Here is a 23,086-nt window from a genome sequence, read left to right as displayed (position 1 = left end):
TTGCTTTCCCTGACAAAGCAATTTGGTGCTGTAGCAACAGTAGTCTTTATAAGGTATCTTCCAAGGACTTTAGCTGATATTTTAATAAAACCTTTTGCTTCATACAGAGGCTTTTGTCCTGGAGCTTAAATCTACTCTTTTGGTAACAGAGATGATTAATGTAGCTAATCTTTGAACCACTTTACTGAAGAAGAAATTAAGTAAGATCAGTCCTGAAAGTGAAAGCATCAAGGGTTAAGGACTCAGATCCAGTTCTCACTCATTGATGTCATGACTCTGGGTGAATGACTAAGATTACTTCTACCTGACTCTATACCACTTACAAAAAATTCTCAGTAGACATCTGCTTTTAATACTGTTTATGCATCTTATAACTCTATCACAGAAAATCAGAGTGGTCCAAAGAGCTGAGTCCAGGTACATTTCTTTAGCAAACTTTTCTATTTTACATAGAGGGAGCTCAGGCATCTTCTTTCCCTGTCTTGTTTTTGGTCTAGACTGAGTAAGAGATGGATAGTTCCCATTGGTCCTGGGCTGCTGGCAAGGGTACTCGCTCTGAAAAGGGCTGAGAAATGAAGGCTTAAGCTCCTGACTTCTCAAGGGGGCAAACAAACAGATGTTTTTTTCTTGTGCAGACAAACTAACAAGTCATTTACTATGTGGAAATCGGGCAGTGCTACAGCTACCACTATTCTTTTTCCAGACATACTGTGGACCAAGCCTCATCTTGGGGATGACAGAGCAACCTCATTTCCTTACTCAAGTACAGGTTGCAAGTGTGGCTCTTAACCCCATGTAGGCACCTAATGTGTGCAGTGGATGGTCACTTCAACCCAGCCAGGAAGGGGATTGAGAAGCCTTCCACACCCTCAAAATGATCCAGGAGTACTTCTGCCTGCTTTGCATGCCCTGTTCACAGCAGACAAACCAAGCAAGCAGCCCATGTTACAACCTAAGGCACATCCATGGAACTGATCTAAACAGCTTCCTCTAAACTGACTATTTCTTAGCTTACACAGTAGCTAAAGCAGGAAATATCCAATCCTTAGGTCTGAGTAGCAGCTAAAATAAGTAAGGACAAGTATAGGAAAGAGAATTAAGGAGAAAAGATTTAGCCTAGATGCATCAGTATGATACCAGTAAAGCTTCAAGGGAGTTAAGTACATACTTAAATTTTGATCAAATTTTTTTTCGGAAATGATTGATCAACTCCAGGAAACAAACACAAATATATTTAAAGGAGTACTGAAATCAAGTTAGGAAAAAACAAAAAAGCTTGTATCAGCCAGAATTACCCCCCCTCCTCAAATCAAAATAACATTAATTATTATACATTCAGCAACTATAAAGCAAATACTGCTTGACAAAAAGTGAAAGGAAAAATGGAAAAGGATAGTTATTTTATGTTTTTGTAAGATAAGTGAGTGAAAAAGCAAAAAAGAGCAGGTTTCCTAAGTAGAAGAAACCTGCAAACTATTACCTTGTCTTAGCCAAATGCTCCCTCTCTGTGGGTAGCCTTTAAAAATACCACAGTTGTTGAACTGTAATGCATTCTTTCCTCTATCATGTGTCTTTTTTGTGCAGGCTTTAAAAATCAACTTTTGAATAAAAGTGTCTAATTGACCTTACACAGGGTGCCCAACTTATGTTGATTCCTTTACTGTAAAATCTGAGCTGAAGCTTAAGTTTTAGTAGAGTTTCTAAATACATTCAATATAACCCACAGACTTTATCACAACATTTATACTACTGTGTTAAGTACTTTTAAGGTGTTTTTTTTTTTTTTTTAATGAAGTTTAATTGTGTGTCCTTGCTGATAGGACACATAAGCTAAAAGTATGTTTTTCTACCCCCACTGCTTAAATACCTGAACTGATTTCTCTGTTAGGCAAATAAGCCATGGGTGATTGGAATTAACAGAAATGCAGGGTATTTATCCACCAAAAGGAATGTAATTTTTGATGGACAGCAATACTGGTTACTGGCATAATAAAGCCAACTCTGTAGGCATGCTTGTCCATCCCTCTACCAACAAACCTCTCCTTTCCCTGGACTGCAGTCCTAATGCCTCTAAAGAGTGTCCAGAGATCCCAGGTCAGCAAGATCCAGCAGCAGAAGACCTCCATCTGTGTTTGCTCCTGGAGATTATATCACTTCTGAAGAGCAGTTCTATATTTCTGTGTTCCCAGAATGGCCCTGAGTCTTGACATCTTCACTCATCACCCAGGTTATTTTTTTTCTTCTGCTCTCCTACCTTTTTCTCCCAAATTAGCAGTCCAGCACTGATAATAATAGTAGGAAGTGGCTGCATGAAGGACCTTTCCCATTTAATTCAATGACATAAATATGAAACATTTATCATTTTCTCAACTTGTAGGTCTGCTAAAGACAAATTCACCCATGACACATGCAAGATAAATTCATATCTCTTTCTAATAGACTCCCATTAGTATCAGACTTATCATCCATTCCCCTAAAGTCTTGAGTACCACCCATGCAGCGTAGGAGATTATGATTCTATTCAATTCAACAGGATTCTATTTTAAAAACGTACAGCACACACATTCAGAGCTGTGACTTCATTCAGGCATATTTTCTTAAGCTGCTGTCTCCTTTGTTGCAACATTGAGCTGAAAATGGATATGTAATCCACTGCTTATATGCACCCTCTATTCAACATATTAAGACTCTGCCTGTGCCTAAGCTTCATCTACTTTTCTCAGAAGCCAAATTTCCCAGCTCCATTGATAAAGTTTTGTGAATTTTTCTTTTTAAGTCCCCAATTCTATGACGCATTCAGTGTCATCATGTATGCACTGCAGTACACCTGCATTACCTGACACATCACTGCTTAAAACATTAATTCAATGTCAAGTATGACATCTTCCCACATCACTGAGACTTGCACATTTTTCGCTGTTAGATAAACACAAAAACATACATTTCCTGTATATATATACATACATTGAATAAATATTTCAAACTGACTTGCTTCCTTCAACCTCTTTATCTCATCTGAACCATGAATCCCAGAAAAACTGTTGTCTTTTTTGATTGTAGACCAGTATAAAAAGAGGTTAGTCTAGAGAAAAGAAACCCCTCTGAGAACAAATTCCCCAAATTAAAACCTAGTCCCATCGATTATGTATTTTCTTTCTATTCCCTTCCCTCTCTCTCTTCTCCCCATTCCCTCACTCCCATATCCCATGGTATCTATTACTATAGCAGAAACCAGTTCTTATTTTCCTACCTGCACTTCTTGAACTCAATAAGCCTTACTGTCATTTTATTCAGTTATTATCAAGGGATCTTCTTTCACTAAAGGTATATTTCCTCAAGATGTGCAGTATTTGGGGGAAACAGCTCTGCCTCTTTTTCTTCTGTCATGCTGCAACAGAACTGATATTCCCTCACACTGGGAATGGGAATACCTATGGGAACAAAGATGACAGTCCAGTGAAATACAGATGGCGACACATTGTCCTGTCACCAACTAGATCACTGACTGACTGCAACCAAGAAAATGCATGCAGACTCAGTAACCTATAAAAGAACCAGAAAGAGTGATTCCATCCAGAAATATTTCATGCTTATTAGTAGCTAGTAAGTAAGCAATCCTTGCTGTTTATATAGCTCATGGCAGCAGGAGAAGGCAAGCTAATATAAAAAAATACCAACTAAGAAGTGGCTCCATGCAACTTTTATTCCTTCCAAGACATTTCAGGGAAGTAAAACAAGTAGGACTTGAGTAGTGAAAAGATATGAATGGTGACAAGAAGATATGAAAAAAAATCACAGTCACATGCTCCATTAGTGCATGTCAGCTCTTGGAAAGCAGAGACTCAGACACCATTATGAGGAAATGAACTTTATTAACTCTATTTTACAGTTTTCCTTTTTACAATTAATTTACATCCATCTTGTTGCGTGAGTAAACCTCGAGAAAAAGTGAAATAGCCTCTTGTTTGTTTGGTTTTTCCTTGATGCATTCTGCAGATCCATAAGGAAATAACATAACTAAAAAATCTGGTTATGGCAGAGCATGTGCTTGTCAAGATGGGGCATGACTCTTTTAGTGGTGCACAGTGATAGGACAAAGGGAAACATGAACAAACTTAAATATACAAAGTTCCACCTGAACATGAAGAAACACTTCTTTATTTTGAGGGTGTCAGAGCACTGGAACAGGCAGCCCAGAGAGATTATGAAACCTCGCCTGAATATGATCCTGTGCAAGCTGCTCTAGGTGAGGCTACTTTAGCAGGAGGGTTGGACTATGCAGATGGAGAGATCATCTCCAGACATCCCTTCAACCCCAACCATTCTGTGATTCTGTGAAATATAAAAGGGGGTAAAGAGAAAAGGGAAAGAAAAAGAAAAAAATTATCCATATTTTAACTTATTTTATATTCAGCACCAAGTATACATCAAATGCGCATGGGAGCAGAAAAAAGCACAAGTATTCTGTGGATTCCAGACACCTAATTTATGACTCAATACTCTATACCAAGTTCATGGAAATACTTCCTCTTTCAGAGCATGATTTAAAGCACCTAAGTTTCTATATGCTAAAAAAGAGTAGTGAATTCACCCCCTAGAGGCCTCTGCCTGCCTCCATCATCCTGAAAGGTAGCCTAGGCACTGCAGTAGGTACCTGGAGGGAATTCCTCTCAGGTGCTTGCACACATGGGAGAGTACGGCAGCAAAATAAAGCAAGCAGTACAGAAAATGACACAGATCTCCAATAAGGTGAACTAGAAATACTTACTTTATTATTATACTAGCTGACTAGTAAAAGACTGTGACTACCCACCCTTAAGAGGAAGGAAGCACCTTGTATTACTTCTACAAGCATAAGGAGACTGTGTAGACACAACAAGAAAGGTTTTAGAAGATACCTGTATGATATATTTCAAGTATGAGTACCCTCCTTAGAAGGACTCGACAGACATGTCTTCCTACCGATAATTTTGAAAATGCTTCCCTTTCCAAGGCCAACATCCTTGCAGTAGCAGTACTCAGTCTGTGGGGTATCCAGTAAAACCACTACAGTGTAAAACATTCTTCTTCAAAAAATTAGTAAGCTAATAATGTCCATGCAAATATTTATTTTTTTATACTGCAGAATTATATAACAAGTTTTTAATCAAAAATAAGGATAGTCTAACATTCCTAAAGCATTCATGTGGAGACAAAGTGTGGAACAAAAATCTAGGGTACAGTTATGCACAAGATGTGCCAATCAGAAATATTTACGTAAATTTGTAAACAAATTTTCAGCTCACAATCAGCTCCTGTTGAGACAATTATTGATCAATATTCTGTCTAAGTATAACATAATTCTAGAGATTTATTTTGTTATCCCTCACTTTAACCTAAGACCTGCTGAATTTCAATTGAAGTAAATACATGATCTTTACCTATTTGACCTTCAAAAAAAATTCACTAAGCACATTTTATATCTATCAAATTTGATGCTCTAAAGAGATTTTGGTGGCTGTGTTTGTATAGTGACCTTATATAAGTCCTAGGATGGCTATGATGTAGAGGTTCCTCATAAATGTAATTTGACACTTTATATGGAAACAGTCCTGGAAGATTAATCATTCCTTCACTCAGCAAGCATGTCTCAGCACACTCCTTAACAAATTTCACATCTTCAAGATAAATGGGATAAAAGCTCTAAGCTACAAAACACTGCTAAAGAAGACCAAAGACAATCCCGTGCAGTAGTCTCAGGTCTCTGCAAGAGCACAAACTTTCTCCATCACTTTCCTGCTTGAGTTATGTGGGCAAAAGATGGATATAATTCACGGTGAAATAATTTTTACACTGTAAGAATGCAGCTCAGTGGCTATCGTTGCACTGAGGTACGAAGGGTGCCAGCATGACTCAGTCCCATGAATGCCACCATTCACAGATTACATGAAAGACACTGAATATGTCCACACTACAGGGCACTACCAACACAAGGAGACATCTATGAGAGCAGAAAAAATCTTGTCCTAAATTGTGCAGGTGGGCCTAGGGTGCAGAGATTAGAGTCATGTTCTCATGACATCCATAGAGGCAAAAAAGTGAGGTTGGCATTTTGTTATGAGAGACACATCTTCCAAACTGCCTCAGAGAGAGCTGTTCGGTAGTGCTCCTTTGGCACCTGTTGGTATCACCAGCTTTCACTCTTAAATATATCTCACAAAAAAAAAAAAAATTATAAAGTTTTTAAAGTTTACTACCGACACACAGCTCCGTGCCTTTCCCTTTGGTCCTGTCATTGGTCACCACAGGGGAGAGATCAGAACCTGCTCCTCCTCCTCCCCTCACAAGGAAGCTGCTGTGAGGTCTCCCCTCAGTCTCCTCCAGGCTGAACACACCAAGTGACCTCAGTTGCTCCTCACACGGCCTCACCTCAAGGCCCTTCACCATCTTTGTTGCCCTCCTTTGGATGCTCTCTAATTGATTTATATCCTTCTTATACTGTAGTGCCAAAAATACAATATTCAAGGTGAGGCCACCCCAGTGCAGAGCAAAGTGGGACAATCTGTACCCTGGACAGGCTGGTGATGCTGTGCCTGATACACCCCAGGACATGCTTGGCCCTCCTGGCTGCCACGGCACTGCTGACTTATGGTCAACTTGCCACTTACCAGGACACCCAGGCCCCTTTCTGTGGGGCTGCTCTTCAATGCCTCATTCCCCACCCTGTACATATATCCAGGGTTGGCCCATCCCAGGTTCAGAATCTGGTACTTGTACTTGTTAAACTTCATACAGTTGGTGAGTGCCCACCCCTCTAATTCATTGTGGTCTCTCTGCAGGGCCTCTGCTTTCAAGGGAGTCAACAGCTTCACCCAATTTAGTATCATTGTACTCATGCTGAACATCAAAGCAGCTGGAATCTTTAGCACAGCCATTTTCCAGAGAGCTCAAAATGAAAGGTAGCAATGATCTTACTGTAAGTCTAGGTTTTCTAATTCATATAAAAAGGTACTAGCAGTTTGTCAAAAGTCAGCTATTTTTAAATGGCATAAGTATAAAAGGAAATGTCAAATATTAACTGTTCAATCCATTCATCAGTGTAGCTTTGTATCTTGTCTGAAATTAGTAAGGAAACTGTCTGGAATAGATGTTGCAGTTTCAAGATGAATAATTTTCACCTTCCAAAAAAAGTCAGGGCTTGTGCTCACCAAGAAATCTAATTAGCCACCCCAAGTAGTGCAGAATTTCCAATCTACTCAAATTTTGAAAAGCAAACAAAAAACAAAAGAGAAACTTGCATGAACATAGAGGCATATGTTAACATTCCCTAGGCCAGTCTGGGTTGCCCACCAGGCAGCTCTGAGCTGAGAGAAGCAAGTGCTTACAGATTTACATATGCAGCACATTACAACAGCTAAAATGCCAAGAGCTGGTTCTTGAGAATATGTTCTTGGGCTTGCCATGGTCAATAAACCTTGCTGTTCACTGCAAATGGTTTTCTCCAGCTGAGTTTACATTAGTTCTTAACAACATTATGATGGCACTGCACCATCGCTATGTTCTTTGTTCCAATTCAGTCAATTTCTCAGCAGAAGTGACAGTAGCCAAAGCATCATTACATCATCTGAGAAACTTTGAAAAAACCTGCTGGTCACTCCTTTTCTTTTAATCGTGATGGGATTAAAGAGAGACTGAGGAGGTACCATAAAATGCTTACAAGACAATGAACAAGCAACTGAATAGTTGCAGATCTGTCACCATTTCATTCCTGGCTTTATATCTAAGTTATTTAACTGAAACCATGAGAGCTCCAGCATCCCCTGTGATGAAATGGTGAAATGAAGAGGAGGGTTATACTCACAACTTCTATTATCATCAGTGGTAGTTACATACATGTGCTGGGCAGAGAAGAGCAGCTGTCCTCCAATAAGCTGCTAGTCATGACAAACATAATACTGATATGGGACCCACATAATTTTCTTTAAAAGCACACTGCAAAGCAAGAATGATTGCAAATGCCAGGAAGCAGGAAAAAAACCCCAACATTCTCCCATGTTTTTTTTTTTATTTCAGTTCACAAAGAACAGCACATTTCTGCAGCAAATAGAGCTTACTAAACCAGCTGCCTTTTGTTATTATCCTTATGCCGATCTGTGATATTATACAACAAATACCACTTTATTGGTGTCCATAAATAACTTTTATTATGCATCTAAAACAGCACATTTAGCACGTTGCACAACAGACATTTCTTCCAGTTGCTGAAGACAATAACTTTACTTCTGTACCTGCCACTATGACCCCCACCACTGTGTTATGGCTTTCATTTACAAAAAACAAAGAAAAAACAAAAAACTATTGTACCAGACACTAGGCCCTCTAAACAGTCTGAAAAGTTGCCAGGACTAAAAATAGGTATTATTAGGAATATTGCTAAACACTGTATCCAACTCCAATTTGTTGTGAGCTTCCTTCTAGAAGTACCAAATTTACTGCCAGCTCTACACTCAGGAAAGCCCGCCTGATAAAATCCAAGACAGTGAACTCTGTTTTCAGGATACCGAAGCCCATATCTTATGTTAACACAACCAGTGCCATCATCTGGCTTGTTACCAAGCTGCTGTCACTGCCTGTGACTGCTGCAAGTCTCAAAGAAAATAAAAGCTAACTGGCCTCAAGGGCATGAAATGGGTGTGGACAATAACTTAAAGGTAGAATAAAATGAAAAGACAAGGAAAAAGTAAAATCAACTTTATTACTTATGACAAAAATAATATCTAAATTCTATATTGTATTTTATTCAGTCAAGCTTCTTACTGTTTTGTATTCCTTTAGCCACTAACATTTTAATTTGTCTTTCCTCTGCCAAATTGAACAGTGATGTAATGACATATGACTCCCTCATATCCAGTGGTACTCACAGCACCTTTGTCACTGGTGGCTCAAGAGAACAATGAACAGTATCTTGAGTTTAATGTATTTGTGGCTTTGTGAAGGCAGCAATGACACACAACAGGTTTTTTTTTCTCCTTTTGTTTCTGTGCTCTGTAATAGGACATCCTGCCACAAAGACTGTGACCAGAATATAATGAAAAATGCTAAGCCATTGTCTGTCATGGCAAGAATTTGCAAACTTTACATTTTGTTTAATTACCGAAGAACGGCTTTTCAAAGAGACATGCATTGTTCTAAAGAGGCATCGCAGCATCTATCTTCCTCTCCTCACAAAAGCTTTTTATCTTCAAACAAGAATATACTTGTTGAGGGCCAATTACTAGTCTATCTATGAAGAAGTTTAAAGGAATTTTTAATTAGTAAATTGACCCATACTATGAGTCACCTGGAGAGGAAGGACATCATTTCCTAAGACAGTTAAGCTTTCTTACACAAATATTAGTCAGTACCTTAGATTCAAAACCCTCTAGCTTTTAATACCATCTTGTTCTTGTACACCAATTTAATTCACTACTGCAACATCACTCAGAGTGACAGTAAATGCTACTCAAGGTGAACAGAGGCAACCCTCTGACCCTTTTTCTAGGCCTCTAGCATGACTTCCATTCATCCAGCAGAAATTTTATGCATCACTCAATTATGTTCTGCTTGAATTCTAAAAAAAAAGAGTTTGACAGTCTATCTAATCTTCTTTAGTACAAAGATATCATCAAAAATAAGCAGGCTTAACTCTATAATGAGGTTAATAAAGGTGCATGCAGAAGAGAGGCCTATACAGTCGATGAAAACAGGCATCCACTTCCAGAAGGTGTTTCAGAGACTATTCATTACAGGTTTGAATGAGATAGCATGAGTCTCACTTCCACCATCTGCAAATGGTGCCACATTTTTTGCTTTCTGAAAGGTGATGTAATGTGTAAACATGACAGGCATGTTTATCATTTCAATATACCTCTTAGAAATAATAGAATTAAACTCACATGCTGCTTTCTGTAACAAACTCCACTAATGAGGATTCCTTTATAAGAAAAGAAGGGTGAGGAGAAAACCAGAACTCAATCTGTTACAGTATGAATAGAGAATATGACAAACTTATTCCCATTCACACAACTGGTAACTTGCCAGTTACATGTAACTAGTGACTTTCCACCAGAGATACTGCCTAACATCCCAAATACACACTGCCGCCCCAAATACTAATATTAAAAACCTATTTGTTCAAACAGCATAGGAAAATAGGAGATTCATTTATGTCAAATAAATGGATTTTTTACTGTTTTCAGCAATCAGTATAATAATCAGCATTTCCTAAAAATTTTATGTCATTACGTAGGCAGCAAAGAAGCAAGCTGTCTGTAAAGATCCACCTTAATCCAAGCATCAGTGAGAGATATTTTCAAGGTATCCAGATACATGTAAACGTTCAGCAGGTCTCCAAACTGATAAACATTTCTCATAAGTTATGTATGAATTAAAATCAAGTTTTTATTAAAAATGCATAAGTATGATCTGTAGTGAATAGAACCATTAGCTATGCATGTTTACTCTTTAGTGAACACAGAAATCAGTAATTTTCTTCCAAATGTCATTTCCATTAAAGGGTTATAGAATGATAAAATGCTTAAATGATTCTCAGATGCCATCCAGCTGGTACATGTACAACTGGGACAGGACATAAAATAATGAACTGTGTAATGTTTATTTGCCACAGGGGCAAGAAAATGTCATTTCAACTATTGCACCCATTCTATTTTACAAGTCAGGTATCACTCAACAGACCCTCACTTTCACCCACCGTGATAAAACAAATACATGACAACTAATCTGAATGATAATAAACTATCTGATTCTTTAAAGCTATTACATTTACAGCACACTCTTTTTGATTGTACATTATTTATAATGCTCTCTGTCTTCTTCACTCCTGTAGGAAGCTACAGAAAAATCACCCAAACCCCAAAGTAAGCATAAACTGGTTTTATCCATGTGATTTTAGAATCATATTTTAGAGGATCATAAGGGAGGATGCACAAAGGTTGACATTGTTCCAGTGGAAGGAGGCTCCCTAGTTTCTCTTGATAGTCAATGAAGACACAAACACCTTTCCAAAACAGCATTGCTCAATCTGTAGATCACAGTTGTCCTTAATATCAAACATTCCTCACCAAAATAACAAGTGAAAATGCAAGAGTAAGGAAAATATAAATAGTAAGTACTGTGAATGACTAAGATCATACAATGGGTCTGTGATTCTTTTTCTCTCTCCCACTCCCAAAAAGCCTATGTTAGATGAAAGACCACTTTACTTAAGGTGCAACCCTAATGGTCAGTTTAAGCCAAGAAACAACATTAGGCACTCTGACCTATCCCCTGATGGACTCCCTCTTCTGATTGCAGGGAAGCCTAGAGAGATTATTCTGATTTAGTCAGATCATCAATAGTCTTATCCTCATCTAAATCTGAAAATACTCACTATTATTATTCTCCATAAAATATCATTTGAATTCAGAACCTTAAATGAAATCCTGTAAAAATTCAAAATTTCTGAAATACCCTTTACAAAAGACCATTGGAATCTGTTGTCTCTTTTGGCATTTTACACCTGGGATAATCTCTTGAGCTCAGTGGGACCATGGGACTAAAACCAAAGTTTGAAGTGTATTGGAATGCACAAATAGTTCAATGACATCAGCCTCCAGAGCAAACAGTCTGAATCTCACCAGTCCCTAAGCTCAGAGGAGTTTCTAAAAACATCATGCTAAGTGAAACTGGATGTTGACATCTGTGTCATCAAATGCACCAAAATATTGAGAAGAGTCCATAAGGATTTAGATTCATTTCTGGAACTCATCACGTACTTGTTTTCCCACCTTATCTGCGGCACTTTGCACTGTGTACATTCTCGGGCCAGCCTGGGACAGTATTCGCTACCAACTTAAAATATTATGTTTCTGTTTTCAACCACAGAACCTGTTCCTTTCTGTTAACTACAAAATCAGATATTTCCCTTCAATGACTAGAGACTGAGTAGAGGGAAACTTCAGAGTATTTTTAAAATGTTTATTTTGTGCTTTTTACAAAGCAACAGAAAAACAAAACAAAGCAAAACAAAAACCAAAAAAACAAAAACAAAAATAAAACCACAACACCACTCATTGTTCAAGGTGCTAGCTCAAGTCTCTGTCAATATGAAATTAATTCCTACTGTCACAAATTTTCCCCATGGCTATACAAAGAGAGTAACTTTGTTAGACATTCTACGTGCCCATAACCAGGTAGTTCAATCAACTTCTCTCAATCTATTTAAACCTTTCCTTCCTACCAAACAACACGGTATGAGAATATCGAGTCTGCTAACTGAACTATAAAGGAGCTTCAAAATGCATCAAATTAAAACTGTTATCCAGCTGATCTTAAATCTTTTACCCCTGTAACTTAACACAACACACTCCACTTTTCTTGAAGTGCATAACCAGTTACTCATTATTATTATTATTATTATTCATTTACACGTCTACAAAAAATAATACTGTCCCATTCACAGCAAATGTCAAGCCACTAAAATTAAATTATATAATGGACTGTTACCTCAGGCATCCATTTTTTTGCATTCATCACCCCTTTTGAGTTCAAGTTATAAGGAACAAAAAAGTTTGGTTAAGAATCCTTGGTATTTTATCTCAAAACCAGAATTTTTTTTAAAGTGCTTATTTTTCTACAAAGGTCTCACAAACTTAAAAACATTGTTATATGCTTTCTCATGACAAGAGATGTTAGCTCTCTGAATTCATAATCAGGTTTCTGGTTTATCTTCCAGCAACACCTCAAAATCTACTCCTTAGTGTTATACAATAGCTCTCAAACACACGTCTGCTGAAAGTCTTCTATTCACTGACTGTTTCCTTTTCATTGCTAGTAGGATCACATGTTTTCGGATACAATGAAACTTTCACTTTCCTATCAAATTTGAAACAAAGCAACTTTAAAGGAGGAAAACAAAGAAGGACATTAAAGAAGGGACAGATACAAGTTGTTGACATAGTCACAATTTTGAAAGTAGCACTTAAGTATTACCCAAAACTGAAATCAATTCCTTCTATTCTTTGCAGATTGATAAAACTACAGATCCACAGGCTAAGTGCAGTAACATCACTTCCCATTCCACGTGAAAAGCCCACGTTTTTCATTTCCCTTTTGCTAGCAGAAAATGTAGGAACGTGTACATGTCATCAGAATTTTCCACTGCAGGCACTTCTCTCCTAAAGCTGCTATAGAAAACCTTTGGCAGCAGTGACAATGAAACACAATCAAAACACACAGGCAAATAGAAAAAAAAACTTCTCCCCCAAACCCAGCAATTAAAAGCAAAGTCCCAAAATTTCACTACTGCTTCCCTTTAACAAAAAGGAAAAAAAAAAAAAAAAAGACATTCTACATTCACTAGTTATGTAGTCTGGTGTAGGATGGCAAAGTACCTTGACACTATGCATGGAGTAAGACCCTATATTAACAAAAATATGTATTTTATTGCATAATACTTCAGGATAGCTAATTCTAAAGAATATCTACTGTGATTGCCTTTGCTTTACTCTCAGTGGGAACTGAGCTCTAATCCATCAAACTTCACTCTCTGAAAGTCCTGAGAATTAAACCTCAAAACTGTTAAACATGAGGTTTTCTCCAAGTAGGGATATTCATTATATTAAACTGTATTAAAACTTGTAGCTAGATTTGTGCTATAGACTAGAGCCTGTCATGACCACCATTCCTGAAGTGGTTGAATGAGCATAAGAATGTTTGTTATTCATATTTTTAAAAGGCAAACCTAAACTTTAAGAGACCTATCACTAAGGCAGACTTTTTCCTCAAGTATCATGCCCTGTTCTCTTCAGTTACATGTGCCGATTTTTAACAATGCAAGGGAGAATTGGAAGAGTACAAGGAACTCTTCAGTCTTATATTAAGTGTGCAATATTGATTATGGACATCTCTTGTGACACCTCATGTCATGGAAGAAATATGGTAGATACTTCTTTCCATACTAGTTTGTACTAATTAAATTCCTAGGCTCCACCACTCTACCTGCTGCAGTTCAAATATGTATTTTCATGTCCAACAGGCAATTAAGTATGTATTTATGGACATCAGTATCACAGTTAAGTATAGAAATTACCTCAGCTGAAACAGTTTTTGAAACAAAGTATTTTAATTTTATCTTAATCGGCATTATTTGTGGAAAAGCACAGAACAAGGACAATACAAACCATTTGCATTTTGAACATTTTTTTCATTAGCTCAAAATAGCTGGCCTCTTAGCAAACCAACCAAATCTGGTTATTTTTTTTTTTGTTCTGACGGCCAGCACAACAGACTTGGACAGTGGCTTCAGCCAGACCTGCAAGAGGATGAGTTCAGAAAGGGTCACCATTAACTTGTGTCTCAGTGTGCTCATAGCCCCAACTGTGAAGGAAGGAGAGACTTTACTGGAGAGACTTTACAAGGAGAGGCTTTACTGGTGCTTGTGAAAGATACCAGTTTTCAGAAATTCAGATAATGTGTGTACATCATAATACATACTTTAAGAGCATCAGGTCAAGTACCTCACAACCACTAACTGCCCCTTTGCAAATATATATGGCTTGTTTACAAATTTTGTATGGTTTTTAATACTTAGTTGGAACATCTGAACTGCAATATAGTTTACTTTAAAAAAAAGTGGAAGAAAAGAAAAACAACAGGCAGAACAGGCAAATTTTACAGAAATATTTCTATAAATGAGTTCAGCAAATTCAGATGGAAACTGAGAGAAAGGAGTGTAAAAGTTGAATTACCTGTTATCTAATTTGACTTGGAAGTATAGTAATCTTTGTCTGATGGTGAGAAACAATAAGGCAATGATTACTAGGGACTTAAAGTTTCCTTATGAAATACTGTCCTTCCTCATCACTGCACTTAGGGGGGAGAAAGCTGAAAACATGCTGTACTTTTTCTTGTTTTGTCATGCTACAAGTTTTCCGAAGCAGCAACAATGGGAAAGAAGAAAGTTTCAAACTGGTTTCTGTGGGACTCATGAAAGTAATAATCTTGGCAGTTTCACCTTTGCTGCTCTTGCTATTAAAAAGACTAGGCAACAAGACATTAGCGCTACTGATGCAAGCTATTAATAGAAAAGGAAACACCCAAAAATAAAGAGGTTTAAAGGACAAAATGAAATAGCAGAGAAGTCTTTTATTGCAACCAGTATAGTTATCATACAACAAAAACCACCAGAGCCCTTGTGCTGAGGGTTCTCTTCAGAAGGGAAGTAAGCAAAAGAGAGCAAAAGTAGTATCTTTATACATATATATATATATGCATAGAGAGAGAGATACTTAACTAATTTTGTATACAGAAGGCAATGCCTTGCTCCTAACATGAGCAAAATTAGCTTTTACTTGCTGTTAATTTTTCTCATTGGCTACAAATGCAGAGGGAAATGAGCTGTCAAAGGTTGTTTCCCTAGTACAAATGAGAGCACAGTCAGGTATATGTATGTTAATAAGCAGAAAGCAATGATCAGTATGCCCTTGAGAGCAGAAGCATTGCTTGAGGTTTCTGATAATCTGATGCTATACAGTATGTTGCCTTAACTGTGAGCACTTGAAATGCATTTATGAAAATAATTATGCTTGTGCAGAGTCTCTCAAGTTATTGCAGCTCTACTCCTGCACCAGTATTTGAAATAACCCCTTTTTTTACCCATTTGTGACATCTACATCATTTATGTATGTACAATATGCAACAACTTCTCTAATGAACTGCAGTATTTCACAATACTGTTTATTGTGCAGTGCCTACAAAGACCAATTAGATCATCACAATGCAGCTTTGTAGAGATGGAAGAACATATTTACATTTAAAAAAAAAAAAAAAAGAAAGAAACCTTTCTTCTTACCAACTTTTTTCCCTAAAACAAAAGTATACTTTCTACCCATATATGACTATTTTAAAACTGCATCCCAGGTACCAGTAATACATAGTCTTCACACTTAAAGTTTTACACTTTTTTTAAACTATGGTTATCAGTGTGGAAATGCTTCCCACACCCATCTCCTCAATCCAGATAACTACCAGATGCTTTATTTTTGACTTCCAACTTCATTAATGTGGCTAATAATTCCAGAATGAATCTTGACAGCATTTGCTCCTTTAAGTAGTCTTTACCTAAAAAAGTACTGACAACCGACTAATCACCCATGGGCCTACTGAGGAGAATTAAATCTCCTTGACTTAAAACTCATAACCTATTCCCATCTGATGGTATGTGGCACATGAAGGAATATGACACGTGATTTTAATAAAATGTGGTTTTTTCCATTCTGTCTCCTTTTTCTCATTTAAATGATCACTCCTGCTTTTAAGGAATCTAAATGCCATGACACAGGCCAAGTGTGATTCAGAAGTTTTCATTACTGTTAGCACATCCTTTTCTTGCTCAATAAAAATTTTCAAGTTGTCTTTCGGGTTATGATTCTCTAAAAATTTCCTTAAGCTACTCCAAAAGACAGTATTTATTTTTTAAAAATATGTTTATTTGACCCTCTAGTTTGCAATCATTTGTAGGAAGCTTCATGTAGAAAGTAATGCTACAGTTCTGCATCAGCTTACCTGTTCATCCACCTGCTAATACATTCCTACAGGGCATTTCCATTGATGTTTTCATGAGTTCTGCATGGTTCTTTTGTCACCATGAGTTAGCAAATATGCTTTCCTTCACAGACTTTCAGAAAAAAAAAAAACATTCTAACATCCTAGCACATTCTACAGTCATCATGACCTCTTGGCTGTTAAATGGATTAAAAAAAAAATGCTCTGTAAGAGGCACAATTTAAACCATTTTTGTCCCCTTTGGAGGAAAAAAAAAAAAAGTACGCCTCTGAAACTTAAATGGATCTGAAGAACTTCAGTCATTCATTTTATGTTTCCAAATTGCTGGAAAAGGATACATTCCTATCATTCCACTCAAGATTCACTCTATTACTACAATTCAAGATTCCTTTTTAGACAATATGCATTAATAAATCATGTCTGATAAGATACATCCAGTTACAAAGAATTAAATAACTTAGGTGGGGAACAGCATATACAAATAAAATGTTTTCCAGAATACAAAATTATTAAGGATTGATGACAACTGATAAAAAGATCACAGACATTCCGAATTTCTGCCTGCTAACACATCTTTCTTTCTTACGTAGTGTCTTACTGATTTGGTTCCTGAAATCTATTATTTTTCTTCTTTTGTAGTTCTCTTAGTACCTGCCTCGAGGAAAGAAATTGGCAACAATGCTGGTTGCTATTGACACTGACTTACACTTTCTCAGCAAAACTATTCACTAAGAGCTAGAGGGATGGAGTAACATGAAATATTTCATTTTTGCCATAAGGTTACCTGCTTAACAAAGGTGCTTCCAGCACCTGTTCTGCCAGCACATGAACATTCAATATAATGAGAATAAGAAATGGGGCATATTCCATTGATAAGTCTTTATCTGTATGTCATTGCATCCAAATCCACAGGAATTCTTACATCATGTATCTGATTCCACAACAATGAAATAACCCATTCTATACATTACAGAAAGGGATATTAATTCTTTAACTTTAACCCCAGTCTCTATCAAAGTGCCACAATACAATTGCACAGCCTAACCATCTTGCTAAGCAGATCTATTTCTAGGCAGCTTCTTTGTTATTGTATCTCAGTGCCTACTTTTTAAACTCAATCTAGTTTCGCTGGTAGCTGAGCTTACAAGTGCTGCCACATGTCTCTTTCAAAGGTAAATATAAATATATGGCTGAGTCCTGTAGCAACATAATGATACACTGTTAAAATACGCTGGACAACAAGTCTGAAAGAAAACAAAACAAAAAAAAAAAATACACATCTGCAGAACAGCTCAGGCGTGACAACTTCCCACAGACACACACCTGTATTGCAAACTGTTTGCAAGCTGCGCATCACCCCTGACACGCGTCTCTGCCTTACACAGGGCCAGTCAAAGGAAACCAGGTACCAACTTGACTCAACGCTTGGGAGAACTGCCCGAGTTTATTAACTCCGTCGTGCGCCCACCGCAGCCTCCCCGGCAGAGTCCCCGCCAAACTACCTGTAACACAGCCCCTATTTCCCACCCTGCCGCCTCGCTCGCATCCCCATCCCGGCCCCCCCGGCCCCTCCTCGCCCAAAGCGCGGGCGCTGCCTTCCCACCCTGCCCCTCCCCGAGCCCCCACTCCGGGCAGCGGGGGAGCCGCCCCGCCGCCCCCTCCTTCCCTCACGCCTTCCTTCCCCCTCCTCCGCGGGCCGCCCCCGCCGCCACTCACCAGCTGCGCGCCGCACACGGCCACCAGCGTGCACCGGCCGCTGCAATAGCCCATGGCTCCCGGCACCCCGCGCCGCCGTCCCGCGCCGCGCCCACTCAGGCGGCGGGAGAGCACCGCCCGGCCGCCGCCCGGCTCCCGCCTGCCGCCGGCGCTCCCCAGCCCGGGACCCGCATGGGGGCGCGCCCGCCGCCCTCAGCCGCGGCCGCAGCGCCCGCCGCCTCGGCGGTCGCGGGCAGCGGGGCCGGCCGCCCCCGCGGAGGGCGGCAGCGCCGGGGGGAGGGCGGCGGCAGGTGCCTGCAGGAGCAGCCGCGCTGTGCCGCGCAGCCCCAGAGGCATCTGGGCTTCAAAGTTTGCCCCCTCAACTCCGCTCGCAAACCATCCGGGCTCGCAGCCGTCTGCGGCGGGGGGAGGCGGGGGGAGGAGGGGAGAAGGGAGGGAGGGACGGACGGACGGGGAGGCGAGGCAGGCGGCGGCGCTAAGCTTCGGTTCACGCTCGCAGAGCGGCTTCCCTCCTGCCCACGGCATAGCTGTTCCCCCGCCCGCCTTCCTCCTCCTCATCCTCCTCCGCCGGTAGGGCTCAGGCAGCCCCAGCTGTGCGAACCCCTCTCGCGGGAGGGCGCGGAGAGGCAGCGCAGCGACGGGGGGCGCCTCCGCTTTGTCTGCGCGGGCGCGGCGAGCGCGGCTGCACCTTCCTGGGCGCCTTTGTCTCGGCGGGACAGCTCTCCGCACCCACCCCGCCTGGAGCTCACCCGCACCGCACGGCGCCCGCCGCAGCCCCGCCGGCGCACAGGCACAGCCCCTCCGGCAGGGCGCGGCGGCGGGCACGGCCCGGCCGCGGGCACGGCAGCGCAGCGCAGCGGGGCCCGGCCGCGGGCGCGGAGCGGAGCCGGCGCGGCCGCAGCCCCGCGGTGGCGCGCGCGGCTGCCGCCTGGCGGGCCGCGGGCGGCGGTGCCGCGGAGCCGCCGCAGCCGCGCTTCCTCCGCTGCAGCCGGCACCGGGGAGAGCTCCCCGGGACCGCCGCGCTCACCCCGGCCCACACCTGCCCGCCGCACCGGTGCCACTGCCTTCCCGAGCAGAGCTCACAGGCGGAGGCAGAGCAAAGGAGTCTGACCTGGGACACTGGGAGAGGTCCGAGACAGAGGACAGGAGCTAGAGGGTGAAGGCAGGAAAAGAAAGACAAGACTGGTTCTCTTTAGGAAAAAAAAATTAATTGGTGTCAGGGAACTGGTTCTGCCCACCATTATGATGAGGAGCGTTTGCACTTAGTGACTTGATCCAGCCTTCCTCTGCTGTTAAAAGCATTCAGAATGCATCAAGCTGGTGGGAAATTAGGTGTCAAGATCTGGTGTGTCAATCAGCCTCCAAAGGTTGTTAATTGCTGTGTCATCACCAACCACCTTGACACTGCATTTGGACCAGGTCACTCTTACTGAGCTGCCCATTAAACACAACTAGTTTTATCCAGGATGTCAACAATTATGAACTGGAGGAATGTCGCTGGGTTTCCTGAGCACAGGTGGATATTTGTAATATCCACACAAATACCCTGTAAAACTGGAAGCTCTCTGGGAGCTTAGAACCCATGTAGCTTGCTCTCACTTTATAAGCAAGTTTGTGAAAATAGTTGGCAAACTGTCAAACGAGCAGTTATGACTCCTAATATTCTTATAAAGTAATGAGCACTCCACAGGGAAACAAAGCACACACAAAAGTGACAGTGTTTGTCCTCTGCTTCGTAAATACATTATTCTGATTATCAACTTCTATGCTGTCAGACACAGTATGGACCAGTCAAATCTCTGGGCACGAGGAATACCAAACACAGAGATCATATTCACTTCAGGATCTAAGGAGGCAACTACTAGGGATAGCCATAGCTGAGAACAAATAAAGCTGTGGAACAACTGAGGTTTAGAAAACAGGGATGTCCAGCAAGTGCCAGACTCTGAACTCAGTCTTTCTTGACTTCTTCAGCATATCATGCTTACACTTAAAGGATCACAGAATGGGTGGAGTTGGAAGGGACTACAGTGGATCATCTGGTCCAACTTCCCTGCTCAAACAGGGTCGTCCTATAGCACATGGCAGTGGCAAGAACAGTGTGTCTCATTAGCTAAGATTGGGAACTGGGAAGCTAACAGAGAGGGCAGTTTGTACTCATTTGGACTCTTGTGAGGAAAAAAAACAGTTCTCTCTCTGTGGCCATAACTGATCTGGTCATTCATTCCAGTGGGAGGTTTCATAAGGAAAACGTGGGCAGTAGTGGAAAAGCCCAAAATTACAATCTCCATGGACTCTAACAGCTTCCCAAAGCTCCCTGATCTTTTGTCTTCTCAACACCTTCTCCTATACCTTTGCATTGTAGTAAGAATCTCAATTTGTTTGCCTTCTCCTAAGTACCTTTAAAGTATATGTGCCCATTTCTGTGCTGTTATCCATTTCCCCCTTGTCTGTGGCTTATCTGTCCACACAAACTTCCTTTTATCCATATCACTTTTATCTGTTTAATCTCTTTTATCAAGAGGACTCAGGACTCGAAGTGAGCCACAGTATTGAGCTCTCATTGGGTAAAATGCTTAGGTCAAGGCCTTTTTGAGTCCAGTCTAAGCTTGTTCTTGGGGCCCTGCAGCTTCAGCATGCAGCAAAATCAGCAGTACTGTTTTTTTGTTTGTTTTTTTTTTTGTTCCTACTTAGACTTAACAAAAGGCCTCTTATGTGTGCTCAGTGAGTAATTTCCAAACGTTCATAACTTTGTCAAAACAAAACCAATTTTCTTCGAAGGCAGGCTGTGCAGTGCTCTTCACTGAAGGTTATTCCATGCAAAATATTAACTTGTAGGTTACAGTGTTTTCACCATTTAATTTGTAATCATAAAGAGGCAAAAAAACCCCAAAAACCAACAAAAAAAAAAAAAAAGCCAGATAGAAATAGGTTTCCCTGTTTCCCTTCAGCATTCTCAATCAAGTGTAATTTTATTCCTGTTTCTATAACTCATTTCTGGGAGGAGGTAAATTCCAAAATCTGTGACTGCCACTAATGACTGGAAATAGGAGGCTACAGATTCATTTTACACTTCCAGTTATAGGAGCTCATTTCTAGTGCCTGCACACCCAGGATGTCTGCTCCATGGAGAAGAGAGGGGAACACGCATTTGGCAGCATAATGGTGAAACCTGTGTCCCCTGGAGTGTCTTCCCTGTGATTTGACAGGACTTACTAACTGGTTTTAAGCCCAATCCTAGCCTGCTCCTTCCCTGAGCCTGGAGGAGAACCTGGGAAAAAGGGAAGACCAAGGAGAGCTACAGCTACCAGCCTGCTGCATTCAACCAGCAGCCACAGAGGAGAAAAAGGATTCAGGAGAACAAGCCACAGGCCAAACAGACTGGCAGGAAGTGGCTTATGAGCCATAGCTTCTGTATCCCTTTCCTTTAATAAAACTTTCATGTGAAATCCGTTTAGCCAGGACAGTGTGTATTCAGCAGCACATCATCCCAAGCATTCCAGCCATGCAGAAGCTTGCTGCTGCCAGCACCATCTTCCAGGCTGTCCCAGGTGCCAGTAAATCAGTATGGGCTCCTACCTACTGCATCCATTCTCCTATCAAACCAGTCTGAAAATGCTTTGTAATTGATAATGTTGTCATCAACAGTAAAGGGAAAATATTGTTTCAATTTAACCAACACTTTGTTAAAAGAGCAGACCTTGCTGTGTGACATGCATGTTGACTTTCCAAGGAAAGAATCAATTAGGGGGGAAAAAAGAAGTGATTAAAACATAATACAAAATCATTGCAGGCTTAAGCACACTGCAATAAAAATTCTATTCAAACTCTAAGACTGTAACCGTATTAAGCCATTTTTTTGAACATCATCTCTACCATGAAGATTGAATGTCAGGTATTTTTTTTTACCTCCTGCAGGATTTCAAGACTTGATTGCCCAAATGACAGTTTACTTATTTTACTGTCACATACTTTTGTGAAATGCCATAACAAGTTGATTACAGGTTTCACATTTTGCATAGTGACAAAATCATCTGTCATATAATAGTCTGATGCCTGAAAAACCATTTAACTAAGAAGCAGTTGCTACTGAAAATAATGATATTTGAAACATTAAGTGGGTTTAAATGTGTACATTTTCTAAGTATGTCTTTGTTTTAACTGAATGAGAAGAGCAGTGTTATCCCTTTCAGGCATGAATTTAAGACTTGTAAAATTCACCAGACAACAACTAGCTAGAGGGTGAGATAAATTAGGAGGGGCATCATTTCATTCATGAAATGAAAAATAGAAATGGAAAGCCTAGTGATACATCATAGCTTCTGCAAAGATGAGAAGTCGTTGGCTCTTATTTCCAAAACCTGTTATTCCTACCAACCTGTGCTGGAGATCTGAGGCCATGTCATGCACTCTGGCTACTGGAAACAGAAACAGTTTTCCTTTCCCTTATGTAGTCTCTGGAACTGGTGTGAAGAAAAGAATAAGATTTTACTTTCTTATTCAACACTATCCATACCTTAGATGAGATGTAATAGCAATAATAAGGACAATGCATTCATTTAATGTATTCAGTTTCTTGACCTATTCTATCTAAGTGACTAGATTTTGGAAATAATGTGATGTGTCATTTATTTAGCAATACTAACCAGTAAGGGAATTTTCTGTGTATTTTATTACTGGCAATGAGTGGATGAACTAATGGTAATAGTAATCTCTCTTCTCATGTGCAGGCAAAGGACAAGCCAGTTTTGAAAATGAAAAGGGAATAGGATGGAAAAGCTCAGCAAGC

At 40.2% G+C, this 23,086-nt stretch overlaps 1 protein-coding gene across 2 annotated transcripts in view; it reads right to left on the bottom strand.

The window, feature by feature from the left end:
* The window catches only part of NKAIN2 (sodium/potassium transporting ATPase interacting 2), a 511,342-nt gene extending 492,875 nt beyond the window's left edge, over nt 1–18,467 (bottom strand). The window contains exon 1 of one of the 2 annotated variants that reach the window (XR_014954250.1): nt 18,298–18,467. Coding sequence is in view for 1 of the 2 variants with exons in the window: in XM_021547161.4 (XP_021402836.1) it covers nt 18,298–18,351 (54 nt within the window). In the remaining variant the exon portion in view is untranslated. The remainder of the gene's footprint in view (nt 1–18,297) is intronic. The other variant, XM_021547161.4, reaches the window with a different exon arrangement.
* Nucleotides 18,468–23,086: the final 4,619 nt, after the last annotated feature.

The sequence above is a fragment of the Lonchura striata genome, chromosome 3, assembly GCF_050655825.1.
Source record: "Lonchura striata isolate lonStrDom1 chromosome 3, ASM5065582v1, whole genome shotgun sequence".
In the NCBI taxonomy this organism is placed as follows: domain Eukaryota; kingdom Metazoa; phylum Chordata; class Aves; order Passeriformes; family Estrildidae; genus Lonchura; species Lonchura striata.
The sequence above is the reverse complement of the archived record's forward strand: the minus strand, read 5'-3'. Positions and strand labels throughout refer to the sequence as shown.